At 37.6% G+C, this 21,632-nt stretch overlaps 1 protein-coding gene across 1 annotated transcript in view; it reads right to left on the minus strand.

The window, feature by feature from the left end:
• The window catches only part of MAP7D2 (MAP7 domain containing 2), a 110,004-nt gene that overhangs the window by 8,755 nt on the left and 79,617 nt on the right, over positions 1–21,632 (minus strand). Inside the window, exons 4-9 of the mRNA XM_009997262.1 lie at positions 16,995–17,109; positions 15,968–16,066; positions 13,931–14,041; positions 9,217–9,341; positions 8,016–8,143; positions 45–277 (exon numbers count right to left, since the gene is read on the minus strand). Of these exons, the coding sequence (XP_009995564.1) occupies positions 45–277; positions 8,016–8,143; positions 9,217–9,341; positions 13,931–14,041; positions 15,968–16,066; positions 16,995–17,109 (811 nt within the window). The remainder of the gene's footprint in view (positions 1–44; positions 278–8,015; positions 8,144–9,216; positions 9,342–13,930; positions 14,042–15,967; positions 16,067–16,994; positions 17,110–21,632) is intronic.

A 21,632-nucleotide genomic window follows, 5' to 3' on the forward strand; every position in this document is an offset into this window, starting at 1 on the left:
GGAATGCCCAATAACTTGCCATTTATTCTTGCAGTGAGCCTCACCTTCACTATTTTCAGTCTTCCCTGCAGAAGGCACGTGCTTCTCAGAAGCCACCTGGCCCACCTCCTCAGTGCGTGCTCCTGGGGATTTCTGCTGGCTGACATTCTCCTTCTCCTTGTCTGCTTTCTTTTTAGGAGTTTCCTGATTGAGATTGGAAGTGGCACGATGCTTCACAGGAGAACCAGGATATTGTTTGGCATTTTTAGGAGACTGAGGATAAGTCTTTGTGACTGTCCTGATGAGGTAAAACAAAAACACATAACAGGCCATACATTATGCAGCTTGGAATCAAACTCTTTCTTTCTTTTCTCTGGCTACATATGAGTATCAGTTGTTTTGCACAATACTGCATAGAAACCACCTAGATGCAGGCAATCAGAACTGGGAACTGACATGCAAGTACAAACGATTACAGAAAATTCTCATTTAAAAAGACCAATAATAATGTTCAAGTTGTAGGAAAGAGATTATTTTAGGAATGGCCATTTCATAACAAATTTGTCAGCATTACTGTGTTCAGTAGCTCTTCTCAGCATTTAAAGCAGAGCTATGGCTGCTTTCTGTCTGCAGCAATTATAATGAGTCCCAGTGTGCTGCTTTCATCTGGATACTGGCTTCTCAAACATGGCCTTTTTCTAGTAGTACCAGATTTTCTAAAATAGCACCAAATATTACTATATACCAAGGTAAAGCTGAGAACTGGCCAAGCCACTGTACCATCAACTCCTTTGTTTCACTTAGAGCTTTAACTAGCACCAACACAACAGACTCAAGGCTCAAAACTCAGCCCATACCACCTCTTATATGGCTGTACTTGTGATGGCAACACAGAGCAGCAATAAAGCCAGCAGGTCATTTGCCTGTTGCATGTTTTAGGTGAAACGATAACCTTGAAGTAAGTTCTGGGAAAGTGGAAGAGAATAAGGTACTTGATATTCACTGAAAATAAGTGCACAATAAAGAGAACAGATTATGAGGAAACATTAAACTACACACAAACATCACTCATTAATTACGTAACACCAGTAACTAGCACTGAATACTTTAAACATCAAGAAAGGCTGGGCTGTGTGACTAAGTGCTATGGGAAGTAAAGAGATTACAATCTTAAAATAATGATTTATGTGAGTCCCATTGGAAGAAATAAGCTTACATTAAAGTAAACATTACACATACAACTTTACCCTTCCTTATGGTTCTATAATTATCATACAAATGTATTATCCCTAATCACTTTTTCAATCTACACAGTATAGAGTTTCATATACTGTAACATGCTTTCTGGACTAAACACTCATTCTAGAAGACCACAAGCATGAAAAACAGGGGTGATGGTTGAAAATTAATGGACTGGAGTGGAATCATTTTTATAGATCTAGCAATAGTATTGTATGGCCAGAGATTATTATAACTGAAACAGCATACATATTACAGGGCAGACAATAAAAATTAAGTCTTTCAACTCCGCTCCCCCGCCCCCCCAAATTCAAGAATTCAGGAGAAAAAAAGGGTACTTTCCCATCATACTATGCTGCATTTGGAAGACTGAGACACCAGAATACAGGGAGGACAAAAAGACTGCACAGTACTGCACCACCCATACTCTCTTGTTCCTATTAAAAAGCCATCACAGACTCCAAAAGCCCTTGAGCTGGTGAAACAGTAGCACCCAACCAAATTTGAAGTTCAGCTCAGGTACTCTCTGCCTGTAGGCCCAGAAGCTCCCTGTCAGCTCAGATCCTTGCCCTTGGTCCTTGCCTAAGCTAAGCTGTATGTATCCCTGTACCTGACCTCCTGACCTGCTCATTCGGACTGGATGTCCTGGCTTGTCTTTGGACCTGCCTCCTTAAGGCCTTTGCTGGCCATTACTGGACTCTTGGTTGACCTTGGTCACTATCATCACTTCTTTTGTCGTCTGTGGAATGGAGTCCTGCAGGTTAAGTCCCTGTCCTTGTCTGCCCTGCTACCACCCACAACTCCTGACTCACCCTGCCTTGCAGGGCAACCGTCTCCTGCTACTCCCTGACAGAAACAGGCTTTGGAAGACGCAGGCAGGTAATTCTGTTTCCAGCTCTTTTAAAAAACCATGATGATAAAACCATCAAATGATATTGACCAAATCTGTTTTTAGGACTGTCTTTAGTTTTTCTTTTGGGATATAGAAGGATTCCCAGGTACTCCTAAAGACAAAGGCAGAGATTTCAAGACTTCACCTACATACTTGTCTCTTGTATGTGCCTCATCATTACGGTAATTTCCAATTGCATTTCATAAAATATAAAGTGTAAATAAAAGAGAAACAACCTTTCTTATTCTTCTCTGCAGCACAGAGGATGTTTTTGCAAATCAGGCACTTCTTCAAAGCACAGTCCCTTCCTTCTCTTTGGTCTACATTTCCAACTTCACCACACATCTGCTGCAATGCTTTTTATTTAACTTCTTGTGGCAGCAGGAGTAAAACAGTCACATAACTAACCTTGAGTCATTTTCAGTATGACCACAAAAGTAATTGTTCTCTAATAAAGACATGACAATCAAATGAAAGAGGTAGGAAGGAGTCTAGTAATGAGAGGTACGTATCTAGCACTGCATAAGAATTAGAGCAGACTGGCTGTGCAACTTACCTGTTGGACTAGAAATGTGCTGAATCTATTCTTTAAGTACTGTGTCTGTGAACCCTTAGCCCTACAGAATTTCTCCCTACAACTCTTTAGCCAGAACACAAAATGAGCAGAGCTTTGCTTGTTTTAAAGTAACTAAAAAGAGAAGCCTTTATAAAACAGATGACTGCAAGGACAACAACAGTGCAGCGTGAAGAGTGAAAAGCCGAGAACGCTCATCAGGAATAATTTTTATTATTTTTTTTTCCACAAATTTGAAATAATTTACTGGATGCAAGTAGAAAGTATTAAATGAACACTGATTTCCCCTTGTATTTAAAATGTATTGTCAACTTAGCATCTTCAGCATTCCTAAACACTTGCAAAACCGTTACTGGAAAAAAACCAGTTCTTCTGATAGTATTTTAAATGATGCTGCTTTTCACCAGAAAGGGCCAAACTTGACTGTGAAGATGGGATGATTAAGGGATAATGTATAATCACCTGCACAGGGGTCTGCTTAGGTTTAAAAAAGTTTTATTTTTACTTCGGGAGGAAAGAAAAGGGATCTATTGAAACTCTGGTAAGAATGTGGAAACACAGAAGTGTGCCTGATGAGAATCACAGAATTAAGATGACAGCTCCCTGAAAGCCAAGAAGGGTCATGTCAGTTGTCTGACACGTGGCTCATCTCGGCTACTAGATTTTACAGGACAATACAGAAGTACAGGAAGCATCTTCCTCCCTCCAGGAGGCCTTAGTTTTCCCACCTAATCACCCTGTGTTGACATGGAGGCAGCAGCTTGTAAGAAGCCATTTTCATCATGGTCCGTACATGCACTGCAAGAACCTCTGTCAGGTTTGAGGATCCAGTGGTCCTTTAATCACAATAGCTTTTATTTAATTGAAAGAGGGATCACCCACACTGCAGAAAAATATCACAGGAAGAGCTCAAGAGGGGTTCTGAGCTTATTTTTGGAAGCATAGAAAATAAAGCACATGGAGCACAGGAGTCAGAGATCACATCCAATTTTATCCATAAACAGCAAGGGAGAGAACAGCTTGCAAAGCTTTCTTGAAAAATCAGGTACGTGACAGGTCATTGGTTACAGCAGTTCAGAAGGCTCACTTTCAGTGAGAAATCTGCAGCAATACCAGACCTGCATTACTTTTTTTCCTATGTCCCTATTATTTCAACAAAAGCCCTGCTGAAATCACACCAAAGACTTGCATGTTCTCAAGCCTGCTTTCTGGGATTGCTCTGATTACAAGCTGTTCCTGGGTTCTGACATTTTTGCCCTGTTCTCTGTGATATTTTCAAAAAAAAGCAGTTTTCTTTAAGTCTTAGTTGTGATCTTTTCTAGCAAGGAACTGATTAATTTCTTTTTTATATTTCTTAAAAGAGGACAAACTCAGCAGTGGTCTACAGAATTAATATTTTGATAGCTGCTTTATTACAGATGTTTTCAAAATCTTTAATTGGCCCATTCCCTACCTAGCTACTGAAAAAAAACCCACTCTCAGAATAGTCTTGATCCAACATTTTACCCATTGTTCTTATCTTTCCAAGGAAAACAAACATTAAGAGTAGTAAATGTAGCACATACCAAATAAAATCTAAAACCAGGTCACTGAGGGACACAGAAGCTACTTCTGTGAGGAATTCCCTGCATGTAGATACCTTTCTAATAGATCATTTCTAAAACTTTTAAACTTTTTTTTGTACTACTCTACCTTATATTTCATCAGTATTCTGCAATTTGATTGAGCATATGCATTTCTGATGCCAAAGTCTGTCCCAGTGGCTGTAGTGAGATGTTGCCCAGAAGAACCACTAAGTTACACGTTCGGTTAGTGAAACTGTGAGCAAAGGACAGTGACACAGACTGGGAACTAGAAATGAACCAGGAATCATCCCCCAGCAGCACTGCAGTCCCTATTCCCTCTCCCTCTGCCCCTTTTTCCTACTCTTAGGAGGTAATGCTTTGGCAAAATAATGTAACACTGAGACTTGTCAGAGCTTTCAATTTTTATTCACTAACTTCTACTATCTGCATTGATATGCTTATCTGAAGATACTTAAAAATAACTCCTACCTCCTTGATTCAGTCAGGTCCCATTGATTTCAAAAGGACTATTTACCCAAAGACACGTGAAGGACACAGGCTTTATTGCTTTGTCAATCTATAAGATAGGACATTTAACTACTCTCTGAGGGATACTGCAAGAATAAAAAGATTAATGTATAGATCTTTGAAGACAAAGCATTAAAAAAAAATCACCAAAAAACCTAGTATTATTGATCTTGTGAAAGACCTGAAGAACAGCAGCACTTTACACAATCATTATCTGATAGCAAAAGTAAAAATACAATTTCTCAATTATCCCACCTCTCTAATCCATTACCTTTCAACTTTGTCAACTGATCCACACTGTATTCAAAGCAATAGTTTCAGATTTCTTTGTTGTGCAATGTTTCATGATCTAGTTATTTTTTCAAATAATCTTCAAGCTTTGAATTCCTTTCTTGCTTTTCATTTTTGTTCATTGTATTTCAATTTTTCCCCCCTTTTCTCCTTTTCAGATCTATATTTGTTCACTGATTTTGTCTTGGATGTTTTGTTTTGGGCTGCTTTTTTTTCTCAGGAGAATGTGCACATTCAAAAATTGGTATTATTCTTATGTAATTACTGCAAATCTAATCTGCCATTAATCACTGTCTCTCTTGAGGTTGGATTTTCATTGTCTTTTTTGAGCCTATTTCAGTTACTTTACCCTAATAAAAAGAGCTATTTAATTGACAAATAATGCAGTAACATATAAAGAAGAAAAGCCGCTACCATTCACAAACCAAGATGATGACTGAAGAACTGGTAACTAGAACAATATCAAGAAAACTTGAATGTCAAGTCAGATACTTTAAAGAAGAAAAACGCATACAGCTAATTATGATCTAAATAACTGACCATACTTTTTTCTTAATAGCTTCCCAAGTTAACGTGCTGTGTAGGATCACTAAGTACTCATGCTGTACAACAGGCATTCTTATTTCTTCCAGGTATTTTTTTTGGCCATGTGGTGTGCTGGAAGGAGAAAGATTACATGTGTAGAACATTGCCAGGTTTGCAATGAGAATGAGTATTTGTCTACATATTTAGACTCATTACAATTATACCTAAGTTTCACAGTTAATTTTAAATGAAAAGATAAGACTATGCAGCCTAAAGGAAGGTTCCAAAAGCCTGTCTGCCTATACTTAAAACCACTGACCAGCCAGATCATTATCTGGTATTTGAGTTGTATGAAGAAATGTGTACCTTTATATAATAATAATATGGTGATCAGAATGCCTTTTTAAACTTTGTTTTAAACTTCTGAGGGGAAGCTTTAAGTTTTCTGAAGCAGAACTGTCTCTCTGCACAACAGTAATAAGCATGGATTTAAACTCTATTTGCTGTATCTCTCATAAAGTCAAGGAGCATGTTCTAATTGGGCCATGTTAAGATTAAATGCTCAGTAATACATCTCTAGTAGTAGTCAGAATCAGATTCTCCTGAGAAAGAGAGGGAGGGAGGGAGGGAGGGAGGGAGGGAGGGAGGGAGAAAAGAAAAAAAGGATAACGACTGTGGCTCACAATCACAGAGAAACCCACCAGCAGGCTTCTTAATTCCTCAATACAGCCTCTGCTTCTTCTGAATACAGTAGTCTATGTTCCTTATAGACATGAAAACCTTTTACTGTAAAAAGGTTATTATCATTTGCACTTCTGGGGAAAAAAGTCTCCATTGTTGCCTAACCTTAGGGCTACAAACTAAGACTGGGCACACCTCTTTCCATGAAGGACTAAACGTCTGTTTCACAAAATCTTTCTCACTTTTTTCCCCAGATTTCTCTATGATGAACTGTACCAACCTTTTAAATGTCTGCCCATCAAGAAGTGTATCACTGTTAGCAATCCATGTCCCACCAATAATTTTACTTAATTAAATTTGTCTCTTGATATGTCTTCTATACTGGCTAACTGAACTGAAAGATGGATTCTGAACAGAGAATATCAGCATTTGCAGAATAATATTCTCTTATATAGCTCAAACTTTTCTCTCTAAATTTTGGAGTGCCACTAAACAACAATCTGCTTAAAACTCTAATGAAAAAAGCTAATTGTCATTAACATTTTGTATCATTCAAGTAGTCACAAAATTTACATATTTCAGAATCTGACAACATGTATATATAAATGCTGAAAGTTCGAGCATTTGTGGCCCTGTAATATGAACCAAGGATGGCAATTTCCCAGTAGTACACAAGGCCAGGTCTAAACAGAAAGAATGCCTAGAGTCAGAGGGTTGCCTGTATTTTGTCTAACACCACATTCACATACAAAATCATCCTCTGCTAAAGGTCTATGCACTCAGAGCTGAAATAGAAAAGAAACACCAGCTAGTTTTCAAAGTGGAAGAAATTTGTCAGAAAGGGGATCATCAAGATTGGTCTGGAATATGGCCAGGTTCAGATTTAAAAACCAAAACCAAAATCAGACAAAAGGAGATGATTTTCAGGACAGAAGTGAGACTCAAGAATAGGGTCTAAGGGAAAAAAACCACAACACAAACCAACCAAACAAAAAATAATTATCAGAGAACTACTGCAGACCACAATTATTGTACTTCTGCAATACTGCAGAGAATTCTGCCAGACTTAATGTCCTGTTCTAAGAAAGCTAAAGACACATTTGCTTAGACTTGAGAGTCACAAGCTGTGGTACACAGACTACAGTTTTGGGTGTCTGCAAAATACAACTAAGAGCAACACAATTGCCAGTAAGCCCAGATATGTTATAGGTTCACAACTCAGCATGAAACAGAACAACATCAAAACCCAGAAGCAACAAACCCACAGAGGTCTGCAAATAAGCAAAGATCAAAACCAATGGTTTAGATGACACATACTTAAGTATATTTCTAGAACCAGATAGTCATGCCAGCAATAGTTAATGCATATTTTAAATGCTGGAATTTCTAGTTAGTATTCATGTTCTGTGCATTTCTTCACATTAGGCAGAAATTCTTCAAAATCAAATAAAACAAAAGCCTGCTTAAAAAAGAGTTTTATTAAACTTCATGTGTATTATGAAATGCACTGTGATAATTTCAAAAGACTGAGAAAAGGCAGAAAAGTGTCTCTAGTGACGACTAACACAATTTTCCATATAATATATCTGTTCATATACATCTCTCTCTACCTGTATATGTGCATATGTATAACTAAAATTAACTAGATTTTACACAACAGTTCAAAGACAGCTTCTCAAGAACCTTTGTCTTTTTTTATAGGTCATAAGAAGCATTTAGACCACTAATAAGAAAAGCATACTTAGGCGTTGCAGGTGATGCAGATCTTCTGGATGTGGCAGCAGGAGAATCAGACCTTCTTAAGGGAGATCCCATACCAGATGATGAACCAGGTGTTGTTGGTCGCTTCTCTTTCTTTATCTTCTCCGTCTAGGAAGCACAATTAATTTTAGTTTCCATAATTAGGTCCAATACCCCCAAAATATATTTGATAGTTTTATTAACTAGAAGGCATATAAACTGACTTGTATGACATACATTTAAGATAAAAGGTTTTTAAACACCAGCTTACAACTGAGGTGCAATAGTTTTTACCTGTCACAGACATAATTCCCCTTCCCCTTGTCTTGCAGGGACATAGTATATAAGTAGCAGATAAGTAACATCACTTCAGAGCCTCTCCAAGAGTTTTTGGGAGGGGAGGGAGCACTGGGTGGAGTTTTCAAAGTCATCTAAATGCTCCTGCAACAGCTCTTAGACATGGTCAGCAGTGCACTCAGGCATCTTGCAGAAATGCTGCTGGATGTAACACTGGGAATCACACCTAAGACAGACACTATACAAATCTTTAGCTTGCAGCTTGGGTCCTCTCCCTTGCACCTAATTTTTATGGCATGAATTTCCCTACTATTAACTATTACAAGACACAGGACCTTGTGTGAATTTTACAGCTCCAGAAAAAAAATGTCTAAAACATGCTCTGCACTGAGTCGACTGAGTGCCTTTGCTTTTCTGGAGACTAGAGAGGATCAATAATGCAACTTTTAAGCAAACAGCATAAAAGATGTCCACAGAAAGACTTAAGCAACTGGTATAAAAGAAGAGGCAATGTCAATACACTTGGCAAGTTTCCAAAATACATGAAGCTTGCTAATTTACCATCAAGACTGGATTGACTTATAGTCATCCTTAATAGAGAGATTCTATTTGCAATCCTCATTCCCAGAAGTCACCGACAAGTCCAGAAACATTTTAGTGCCAGAAAAAAACAGTGTTGCTGCTCCAAATACCCACACTCAACATTGATTCCCAGGAGGAGGAAGATACAAAAATGTTGCTAAACAGGAAGACAAAAGCAACAGATGCCTTCGAAGCTTACTTTCCTGTTGCTGTTTCTCACAACAGGGGTAGTGTTTTGCTTTTTATGAATGTGAAGGGAAAGATACAAACCAGAAGCCCTACCAGTTTACCCAGAGGTGAACTCAGAACGGCTGCAAACCCACCTGAGTAACTTCAGCTACAGCCGCTCCTTTCATGGCATCGGAAGTGGAAGGTGAAGTTGCCTTCTTTCTGTCGGTGCTTCGGGTGGGGGAAGGCTTGTAGGGAGATTTAAGAGGACTAGCTGGTGCTACACGAGGACAGATATGGAATACTAAAGAGTTATAGTACAATAGCAAGAGCAAAAGGGAGCACAGACAGAGGAAGTAAAGGAGAGGAGAAAACAGCATACTTTTATGTTATAATGGTCACAGGTTTTTATAAGAGTGTTTCAAAAGATGGCATTATATAACACATTCAGCACGGTCCCACGTTTACTAAAAATGCCTCAACTGAAAGGAACATTTTATAGGATTTTTAATATTATTTTTTGAAAATTATCTCTAGAATACCACTTTCTTACTCATACACATTTTGAAACATCTGACTATGACTGTGATTTTGTTCAGTTCTGAAAAGTCCAGCTTCCTTTGCATATAATAAATAGAGTCATTCAACTATTCCAGTTGGGTGACTTTAGAACAAATACTGCAAAACAGGAAAGGTGGCCGAAACCAAGGAAATTAAAAAAAAATAATTGTTTTTAAAGCCTAAACATGACAAAGAATCCTAAATATGTTAAATGCTTTTTACAATAATACTTAAAATTAAAAAACAAAATAAAACAACAAACAAACCACAAATCAAAACCTAAACTAAATGCTGCTGTAGGTATTTCAGTTATTGCTATTTGTGGTAGATATCACTGAGTGCAACACATGCATTATACAGCTGACACGGTAACTCTTTCTGGTTATTTTTTCTTTATCTGCAATATGAAAAGGATTTTTTAAAAAATTGGATATTTTACTCCTGGTTTTGTTCTTATGCCTTCTAAGATGAAACTTTAACATACATACAGAACAACTAACAGAGTATATGCCTTATTAATAAGACAGATACTAATTGTAATTATGTGACAGTGTGTTTCTTTCCTTATTCAACTTAAGTCAGGAAGGATATTGACTTTGCAAAAGCAGTAATCATGCTCAAATGTAAAGGAATTAATATTCCTTTTACTTTTTTTTTTTTTTTAATTGGGGCAGTCCTATAAAATTTCTCATGACACATTTTTGTATGCTTTTAAAGTTCAACTGGACCTGTGTATTCTTTGACTGACCTTCCAGCTAGTTGGGAGAAGTTCAGTGAATATTAAGAAAAATATTCAGAAACTTCAATGCTGCTTAAGATAAGTATTACCTTAATTGAAAAAAAAAAAAAAAAGGAAAAAAAAAAGGAAAAAAGTGTTGAATGACAACTGTTTGCCTCAGTATCTTGACTGAGAGTAACAGTAATATTACATTGCACTAGAGAAGGAGTCTTAAATTGAGACTCCTCATTTCTAAGCTTACAGAAAATGCAACGTTGACCCAAACACAATGACATGAGGCACAGTATGAGCTCTTGAAAAGGAAGAACTATCCTCCTTGTTCAGGAATTTACTTCTACAGAGAGAAGTAGACTACAAATGGGAGATATGACCCTCAACCCTTTTGCTGGCAATTACTGCCAAAAGCATCAATGGCCACTCTGATTATTGATGCTGTTTGGAACCTGTGCTACAGCTTGATTGCCCCTCTGGGGAAAAGACAAGAGGATGTTGATTCAGAGAGCTGTTCCCAGAATCAGCACTCCTGGTTCAGCTGAGGGGAAAAAGCAATCTGTAGACCAAATTACAGCCTTATCAAACATACCAGCATGCTACTTTAAGGATCCTGCAATGAATAGAGACATAAAGCTGCAAGTTTACAAACAAAATGAGTGGGGAAACACAAAGACCCTCTTGATTCCTTCAATATCAAATACAACAGAGAAAACGACATCTGTAGGTGGTCCCAGCAATTTGTCTCAACATTTTAAGCAGAATATACTGATCTAATTTCAAGTTGACTGATCCCTGAGCAGTTAAAGTAAACTGGAAATTTTCTCATGGGTCAGGTGCTGGATGGCACCATTTCTGCTTCCGACAGATGCTGCTTATACTGTAGAAACAAGGGAAGTAATTTCAGAGCCATTCGCTGCCAATGCCCCTATGCCCTGCAACCAAGGAGCACTGCACAAAGGAAAGCAGGCTTACTTTGTAATTAATTTTTGCATAGCTTTGTATTAAAAACACAGATGCAGGATTCAAGCCTATTTCAACCATGCCATATGAAGATACTGATCACAAGATGACCAGTCCTAGAGTGCCTAACCAGTTTTATCCTGAAAAGAAGTTCTTGCTTCCTTTTGTAGACAGGCATTTCAGAGTGAGGTTTCAGGGTGGTTTTTTTGTCTTTTCCTTTGCTTTGTTTTTTTCTTAGTGTTGTTTTTTTTTGTCATTTTGTTTTGGTTTTTTTTTTGTTTGTTTCTTTTCTTCTTTTTCCTTTTTTAAATAGAAGTTTAAAAAAGCTGTTCAACTTTTGTCTTTGTTTCAGCAAACACTAGGTATAGGTTTATAAGGAGGGACTACTTTGGAAGTCAGGCACTTGCCTAAGTACAAGCAGGACTGAAAACACTAGCTTTGTAGATGTTTGCTAAATAAGGGTTTATTAGAGCACCATTTACAGATAGGAATAGTAACTATTACCCCCAATTTTTAGTTTCTTAAGGATCAATAGTTTCTGGAACTGACATCTTTCTACCAGTGTTTCTGTTTTTTCCTCTAAGTGAGTATCAGATTATATGTGTGTACACACACAAATACACATACAGTCACACAGCTAAAGGCAAAAAAGTAATTTATCCACAAAGAACTGGAACCCTAGTAAAAATAATTAAGGCTCAAATGGTGCACTGGGATTTTTTTTCTACATACTATTTTGGTATGAAAGGGGATTACATTATTATATCAAAGAGAGCCCCTGAGAGGTGTCACACGCTGGCCTAAAAACTGTTTCTTAAGTGAATAAATTCAGTTTTCTATTGGCTTAGGCCTGAGTGATTTTCTTAAATTAATTTTTGTTGATGTTTGTTTTTTTTTAAACCATGGTCTTTTTAGAAGGACATTTAGAACAAGACAAGTGACATGATGTGATTTTTCAAGCTTTTAAATACACTATTATCATGTACATAGTTCATTGTTGATTTTGAACTACCATGTAAACTGTAATTTGGTCTATAGTACTCCATTTCTTTAACCAACTACTCAAATGCAACCAAAACCATACCTTATCGGTTTCAAAGTGAGTAATTCACATTTTTACCTGGATTATTGTTCTGCTCAGAAAGCATTAATGTACTTCTGCTTCTGGCTAAAGATGACTGTGTGGGAGTCAGCAGTCGAGAAACAATAAAGTTTTCCATTGGACTAAGATGCATGCGGTGAGCTGAAGGATGGGAGCAAATAAAATAAAATTTAAAATGTAAAGAAATAAAATGTTACAGTAACTGAAACAAAATGATGGAATGATAAAATGAAAAAAAAACCAAAACACACTTGATGTGTTTAAGATGTAAATATTTAAAGATAATTTTCATTCCCTGTGAGAAAAAGGTTTCTAGTTTCTCAATAATTTTAAACTATTTTCCTATCTGTACAATAAATATAGTAAGGTTATGACTGCGTTGCATTTTGTTCTTACACAGACTCCTGTTATGCAAAATGGTTGCTTTCCCGACTCATGTTGCATTTTGTTCTTACACAGACTCATGTTCTGTTATGCAAAATGGTTGCTTTCCCGACTCAGCCTGAAAAAGGTTTATGTTTTTCCCCAGTAGAAAAGGTGAAACATTTAGTATAACAGCACAGCTACTCACTAGTATGAAAACCACTCTGGGACTGCATTTAAATTATGCAGTCTCACTGCATTATATAAGTCTTATTTGTACAATATGCCTGCATTACTTCCCAATCCATAAATACAAGCATCAACTACGTAAGAAAGGTATTTATAGATGCTCCTATTACATGCATATATATATATATCCACATCATAATAACCTCTAAGCTACTGATGAGCCTTCATTATGCAATTCAGAAACTACAGTAAATTTACCTTCTCTATTAATTCTAGAAATAAGCCTTCATTATAACTTATTTCAGTTAATTATTTTCACATTAGAGTTCAAAAAAAGGCAGGGGTTGGTGGGTGGGATAGAAAAAAGACATGAAAAATAAACAAAAAAATTCCAAAGAGTTCACAGTGGGGTAAACCTGCCAGTCCTCTCTGTAGTGTTTAGTAACCACTAATCCCATAGGATCACCATCTTTGGCTGAGCCTCTGATGGATCAGGGTTTCAGATCAAATTAAAGGGCTCTACAACTCTGGTCACCAGATTGACGTTTCCCAGGTGGTTCACTAGATGTACTTGTGCCCACAGTACATCCCACGTTTATTGTCAAGCCACATGTTTGGTTTGCTTGTTTTTCATTATTTGCCTAGAAGAGCACAAGCTGTAACAGTTATAGAAAATGGCTGCAGTTGCCACATGTACTCAAAACCCCATTTGCTGGAGTATCAAAAACTGAAAAAGAATCAGTAAAAAAAAACCCACAGTGTTTGTCACTGGCCTAGGCTCTCCAGCACGGCAGCAAGGTCTTGGGACTGGCTACAGATCTTCTTGTATTCACTTACACCCCCCCAGATGTTTGGGTTCTTTGGAATAATAGACATAAGGAAGTTACACAGCTATATGGACAAGAAGTGCTTTAAGCAGAAGGAGAGTTAATGCTGGTAGGAGACCACCATATTCACTTGCCTCTGTCAGGGGAATGTGTTATGGCCGCTGTGGAGGAGGAGAGGCGCTTACTGATGGGTGATTCCATTTGCTTTGGCAGATTCATTGTAGAAGCTGAAAGTTTGTCACATGCTGCAGAGAGACGCATTGAAGATATTTGTATTCGCATCACAGTGTCAATCAACTCCCAAAAACTAACCTTGCATTTGTACTCCTGGCCCTTGCCACTGATCACACTACTGGATAAGGCACGAGGCAAGCTCTTGCTGACAGCTGGAGGACCAGCACTTTACAAAACGTGCCTTGGGATGCAACTTTTCTGCTTGGGAATTTAATGTTCCAATTTTACGACAGCCTGTCTTTGAACTGCCATGGGCAAGTACTTATATATCAGGTCTAAATGAGCGAAGCCACTGTGATACAAGATATTCAATATCAGCACAAGCAGAAAGTTAGCTAAAGAAAAGAAACTGCACACATGACAACTCTGAACTCCTCATCTCCATTCCTCCTTCCCTTTACTTTCAGTCTGGAAAAGCTGGGGTACATCCCAGGTATTATTCTACTACAAAAATGAAATAACTAACATTCATGTGTTCACACAACGAAAAATCACTGTATTAATGATTGACCTGGCACCAGCCATTAGGCTTTATCTTTTTCTGCTTGAGAATTAAAAAACATATTTCAGAAAAAAAAAAAAAAAAGAAACCTTCTTGGTACTACCCCAAGTGCTTTTATTTTTCCTCTGAAATGCTGTTTCACAAAGTTTGACACAATAGCTATTTCCTACCTTGTCATTTATTCAACTGAATTACCAAAAAAATGTTAATATAGTATTACTACAGTGTCCTGGTATACAATGATCACCACACAATGCTCAGAAGCTAAAAGCATAGATACTTAAATTTGACTTTCATTTCTTTCAAAACCAAAAATCTTGCCAGCTACAGACATATATGTGGCCCTAATTCTGCAGTCCCTTTCTACTGTATTCCTTACTATATCCATCAAAATGTTGCCTCAGTGGGGTCCGTAAGATTTGGCTCCCTCTACTAAACAATTACATTACTTACATTTACTTTTTTTAAAAAACAGGTACAATGCCAGTATGCTGCAACACATTTTTTGTTACATGAGCAGCAATTAATGCAAGAATTTGAATCTGTTTGCACAGAAATAATAGCTCTGTGAGATTTTGAGCAGAACAACATTTATAGTGCATTCTGCAGGAGTAATATGCAAACCTAGCTCCTCCTTTAGGGGGTGAGAAGGAAGGTAGTTCTTAAAAGCACAGGCTGTGTTACATTTTCAAAATGCCAAGTACATTTGCAATCAAAATTTGAAAACCTATACATAATTAATTCTTAATTTTGAAGGACTCATCTACTTCACAGCCTATTATTGAAATAATAATTAAAAACAAAACAAAAAATAAGTGAACAATATAAAAGAACACAAAACACAACTGCCTAAACAAAGTCAACCACTTGAGTTTGTTAGAAACAGCAGCTGGGCCAAAATCCACTCCAGGAGGCTGAAAACATAGCATGGCTCTCTACACCAAATTTGCTTGCTCTTAAAATATGAAAAAAAAGGGCCCTTGAGATGGAAAAGAGGATTGGTTTGTTGAAACACCATCTCCATAACGCATTTTCTCTTACTGTGCAACTGCACTTTTTTTTAAACAGCACCTGCACCTGTGCACGTCCATTAGAACTGTCAAATATATGTTTTATTATATTTACACACACACAAACATAGAGTGCCCACAGAATTAACAGAGATGACAATCTGAGTGGTAAAAGTCTACAGCTGGTGAGAAAACCATGAAATGCCTCTACTGTGCTAGAATGTGAGGCATGCACTGCTCCACCATGGAAAAATTAAAAAGAAATTAAAAAGACATTTGGTCCACATCACTGAGGGTAATGCTGTAGAGTACCAGACTGAAATAATAAGAAAACAGTGGTCAGGAAGGACGAGATCAGTGGATGGAATACAGTGATTAAAACAGTTATAAACGAGACACAATGGTACTGTGATTCTCTGAAATACCATTGAAGGAATCAGCAGGAGCAGTAGAGGTCACAGGGTCTGGAGGAAGGGTGTTGGCAGCTAAACCTAGAACAGGGGGTGGGGTATTTTCTGATTCACCTACACAGCAGAGAAATCAGAGCAAAAAGAGGTGAAAGAAATCACTGAGTAAATTGGGGGAGGTGGAATTAAGCATAAACTCCCTCACAAAGACAAACTGGTTTCTTTCTCAAAGTATAAAATATTTCTTTTATTGTCATATATATTTAATTTCCTGGCTTTTAGGATGGCAAACCATGAAAACTATGATGTGAAACAGAGTTTGCCTTTTAGGAGTTAAGTATATTTACACACTTTTTAAAAGAGTATAACTGTGATATTTCATCATCACCCAAACATGGATATTCTTCCCCGTAACAACAGTTTCAAACCTGACAAATTTAAACAAATTCTATTATTTAAAACAGAAAACATGCATCTTTTTTGAAATATAAAAGCAGTACATGACTGATAATGTAATAAAAAGAATTTATTTTGAAGCCAAATAAAAAAGAGCAGCAACAAAAAAGTATGTGTGGGGGAAAAAAACCCTATTTTAAACTGCACATGCTGAATAGTCATCTAGAAATTCTTATCAGGTTTTTAGAAGTACCAGTCAAAAACTAATAATCTTTGGCAAGGCTTAGAAAGCACTCAGTCCTTTGGTGAATATTGTATTTGCTAACTGTGTGCATGGGAAGACAATGTGGGGGAAGAGAATCAGGGACAGAGAGCATACATTTTTATTTTAGTATTTAGCATCCTCCAAAGAGATTCTGGTTACTCTATTAAAATTATTTGCATTCCTAAAGTTAGGAGTGACCTTTCTTCCCCAGAGGGTAATAGAGAAAGGAAGCCTGGCAAGCAGTTACAAAGCATTTATTCACACCCCAAGACAGTAGCCCCTACAGACCCACCCTAACTATAAAATGCATCATCTTTACCATCTCAACAACCTCATGCATTTTGCACTTCAAGATCTGCAATGCAGGCAGCCTGTTTCACTTACCATCTCTCCCTCCTGAGCCTGCAGCCAGTGCTCCTCCCCACGACCATCGCTTCTGCTTCTGTTCCAGCTGCTGGCTGCGTTCAAGGGACCGCCGCATCATGGCTTCTAAACGTTCCTGGTTTTATTGGTACAAAAACAGAAACCAAACCTGAATCAGATCTTTGGAGGCTCTTTTTCCCCTCCTCCTGAAACCATGCTAAAAATACAGTTCCACTGTTGCTCCACACAAAGTGATTACAGGAGCTTTTTTGCAATAAAATAAAAAGGACTGAATAAAGAAGGTATCAGCATGCCACTTACCTCCAGAGATGAGTATCCTTTGTCTGCAAGCCACTGAGGTCACTACAGAGGCCTAAGTAAATAACACAGGTTGCATCACTGCCTAGCATCTGCTCCTGCTGGTGAGGCTGCTGCTGTGCTCTGGACTTAATTTGTATAAGAATAATGCTCGACAAGCATTAACTCCTTCTTGTCTATGCAGACCTCAGGATCTTTCTCCATCCCTTTCTGAGCTCTGCTAAATTGCTGCAATGCCAGTGGCTCCTCCTAGCCACATAGATAAATGATCACTTCAAACCCAAAGTAGGTTACTTTGCAGGATGTCTAATTTATTTATTTATTTTTTTACAAACACTCCCTCCTTTCTTCCACTATGTTCTTTACAGTCTAGACATTTAAGAGCTTCTGTTTTTTTTTCCCTTCCCTCTGTATATTTTTTTAGTGCATACCCAGATCATGCTGTTCTGCGATTCTTTTTTTTTTTCCATCCACCCCCATGTTCTTCTACATGGCTTGATGAGTTAGGAATTTCAAATGCAGAAAAAAAAAGGGAGATTTCTTTACCTCCTCACATCATGTTCTATTTTTAACATACACCTGCATGTGGTCACCTTATTCCCTCTCCATCACTTCCTACCTCTCACTCGAAGACCTCCACTCAGTTTTGTTCCCACCTACTCCCTCTGCTAGTTTCTTGCTAATGTATTGTTGTGGCAATGATCTCCGTACCTGTTATTTTTCTCCTTTCAAGCAGATAAAACCTGGTTCTTCCCCACCCTATACCCTTATCCCTTCCTCCTCTGGGTATCTCATTCGCATCTGGCAATCTTGCTAACCTCACATGTCAGCAGTCCAACCCCTACTGTGAAAGGTGTCTACTCATCTTGCCTCCAACTCCTGCCCTAATGGTTTCTAGCCCTTTGATTCTGTAACTATTTTTGGTCCTATTGCTTACTACCATTCACTATGTCCTTCTGGTCTAGTATAAAACTCCTACTCTATCCACTTCAATTTCTTGATCCTGCAGGTTTCTATGATTACATCACATGCCCTTCAACTTCTGTGAATCCCCTGCTCTGTCTCCAATATCTTTTGGTAGGTCAGAACAACTGTGCAAAAAACCACTCCTGAATCTCTTGGCCAGGCTGCCTTCTCTCACTGATTCATGACTTGGGTCTAGGTTTCCTACTCCCCTCCCACAGCATTTCAGTCTTTGTTCAAGCACACCTCCTTCAGTCTCTGCAACCATGTCAAGCCTGTTGTCTTTGATTGCACTTCTTCAGCAGATCAGGACCTAACATCAGGCACCTCCAATAACTACCATGCCTGGAACTTCTATGCACACACCTGTAAACTGTGTGTTACCTTCCTGGAGCTCTGTCTGCAGTCACTGGCTTTCTACAACTTCAGTTGCCCTGTCACCATGTTCCGGTTACCTGCAAAAAGAATCTCTTCTCTATCATGACTTCCAGTAATTAATTTCTGATCTCATTTTTTCCACCTCATCCAACTCTGCTACCAATTACCCATCAATTTCAACAGCAAGTCACTACCTTCTGTCATTATGCTCTCTTCCCTTAATTTTATTACAAATCACTTATACCGTAAAGAATTCCATTATATTACCCTCTATGCAAAGAGTGAAAAAAAGCAATTCTCACATATGCTTCTATCATTATCACCTCTCCTGTCCCTGTTACCTTTCAGCCAGGTAACTCACCCTGCTGTTAGAAAGAATTATAATTTTTTTACTGAAAGATTGGTTGGACAGTGGAACAGGCTGCCCAGGGAGGTGGTGGAGTCACCATCACTGGAAGTACTTAAAAGAAATGTAGATACAGTGCTTAGCAACATGATTTAAGCACTGAACAGGTAAATTAGGTTATGGTAGGGGGATTTAGGTTATGTTTGGACTTTGTGATCTTCAAGGTCCCTTCCAACCAGAATGATTTTATGATTTTATGATTCTGTTAAAATTTTTGTCATCTCTTGGAAGATGATCTTTCGGTCATGTTTTGAGCTCTCACTTCAGTTTTGCCTGTGTCTTTAGCTCACAGTCTATCAGGTAACATCATTCAAAGACGACTGAAAACAGACAGCTGGTCGCTCTTTCCTCTCCACCTCCCCTTTCTGTCCAGGCAGGCATGCAAGTGCTCTCTCTGCCTCTTTCCTCTTCCTTTTTCTCCCTTGCAGGGCAAACACATGAAGTATCAGAAAGCTCAAGCACAGCCTCTTCTGCAACAGCACAGAAAGCCCCCCCACTTTCGAATACCATATAATTTCTTGTTCATACTTTGGGCATGGAAAGAAAGCAACCTTCCACTTTCTGAAATGCAGTTAATCCCCTCTATTTATGTTGATACAGTCCTTTTTCCTCCTACTACTTGATGATGTAATTTTCATGTTTAAAAACTGTTTCACAAGTTCACACTTGTTTTGTCTTTAACTTCCAACCTATCAACATTTAATTGTTTGAGTCCCTTTTCTGTACTTACTCTTTCCAAACCTCACCTCTTATTTCATCACTAGTTCTTCTCTGCAATCTGCTCCTTTTATTACTTTCTTCTCTTACATGTCTTGCTCCAGTACACTTTTCTACCCACACTCTTCACAAAGGAAAATGACCCTCCTATTTCTTTCTCATTAAAGCATACGCATATGGAATCTTTCTTTCCATATCTAATTAATATTGTTATACATTAATTAAAAAAGATAAGATTAAAGCAGTCAAGTTTAAATTATCTGGGTGATTTATGTTTGATTGTTTTTTGTTGTTTGTTTTTTGTTGGTTTTTTTAATGCTGCTTGGAGCAAGAACCAGCAACATTCTGTAGTTTGCAAACCACAGAACCTACTACAGAAGCACTGTCCAATGAATAATATGCATGATGAAATAGATTAAAGAAATTACATTATTTTTCATACATATTTGAAAGCCCATATTACCTACAATCTGAGGCTGGAATCTTCAATTATATGATGTGGATAGGATAATTCATTTTCATTTGCAAAGAGCCTCTCATTTAAGCACATTACAGAACATAATTAGTAAACCTCACGAAACCCTGCAGATATAACTTAAATAATGAACAATATGAAGGCCATTTTTTTACAAAGAAAGGTTAGTTACTTTAAAAAACTGTTTAAGTTAGCACAAAAGTAAAAAGCCAAAGCAAACAATACAACACATGGAAGTATAACATAAATGATTTACACATTAATAATTTGGTCTGTGACAAAAACTTAACAAGACAAAGCATTCCTTCATCAACAAACAACTTGCAAAACTCTTCCTGTCTATGTTATAGATGAAGTGCCTTCTTAAAAACGTATCAAACTACCCATGTGATCCTCATTTGGGAACTCTAGCTTCTGTAGGTAGAGGAAACAATCTCTGCACTAAAGATACAGTGAGCTTCTACAAAAAACTATCAAGTACAAGGTTTGCATGCAGGTTAAGTTAAAAATGAGTTAAATCATAAAAAGAGAGCCATCTACTGCTAGAATCTAAAATATTCATGTTACTTTCCAAAATCCATAGGTATTCATCCAGGTTTTCCTCAGACTAGAGCAACAGACAGATATTTACACTGCCTGAATTTAAAAAAAAGCAACAAAACCCATAAACAACCAAAACCAACCCAACCCAAAAACCAATAGGGAGAATATAAGTAATTTGACCAAAATATTTTCCTTTTCTCTATGTTAAAACATGGCACAGCTGTGAAAAACAAAACAACCCCCCCTACATATTACAAGTATTTTGACTTAAAATAATTTGTGCAAATACTTCTAAAGCAATCTGTCTTTTACCTACAATACAATCATTTAAAAGAGCCCAAGAAACCTCCTCTTTAAGTACCAATCTGCACTGCATGTAAGTAGCTCACTGTTTCATTATATTATCAGTTGGCTTCATCTTTTGAGTGGCTTTTCCACATAGCAACAAAAGAGCTCTGTTATTTTCTATTTAAAGAATATATTAAAAAGCAATACAGGATTTTAAAATTTAATTATGCTTCTGAACAGAATTTATTTCTACTCTCAACCAATTACAATTATACGTGTGTAGAAAGATAAAATTTATTAAGAGTGTGCACATCAAAGAACAGCATGGGACAAAGGAAGGCTCTGAGCTAAGGTACACGGGGAGCTACAGCAGCAAGTGATGGTGGGGAGCAGAGGACGGTCTGTGCTGTAATGAGGACTGAACTCTCCTCATGTCCACCACACAGCAAACTGATAGACTGATTGCATAGCAATATAAAAGAGCTTGCAGCAAAACTTTTGTATTACATGTGCAACTAAATTCCACTCAGTATGTGAACTGCCAAAAGATGTTTGGAAAGAGGCTATTATT

The sequence above is a fragment of the Chaetura pelagica genome, unplaced genomic scaffold (assembly GCF_000747805.2).
Source record: "Chaetura pelagica isolate M959 unplaced genomic scaffold, ChaPel_1.0 scaffold80, whole genome shotgun sequence".
NCBI lineage: Eukaryota > Metazoa > Chordata > Aves > Apodiformes > Apodidae > Chaetura > Chaetura pelagica.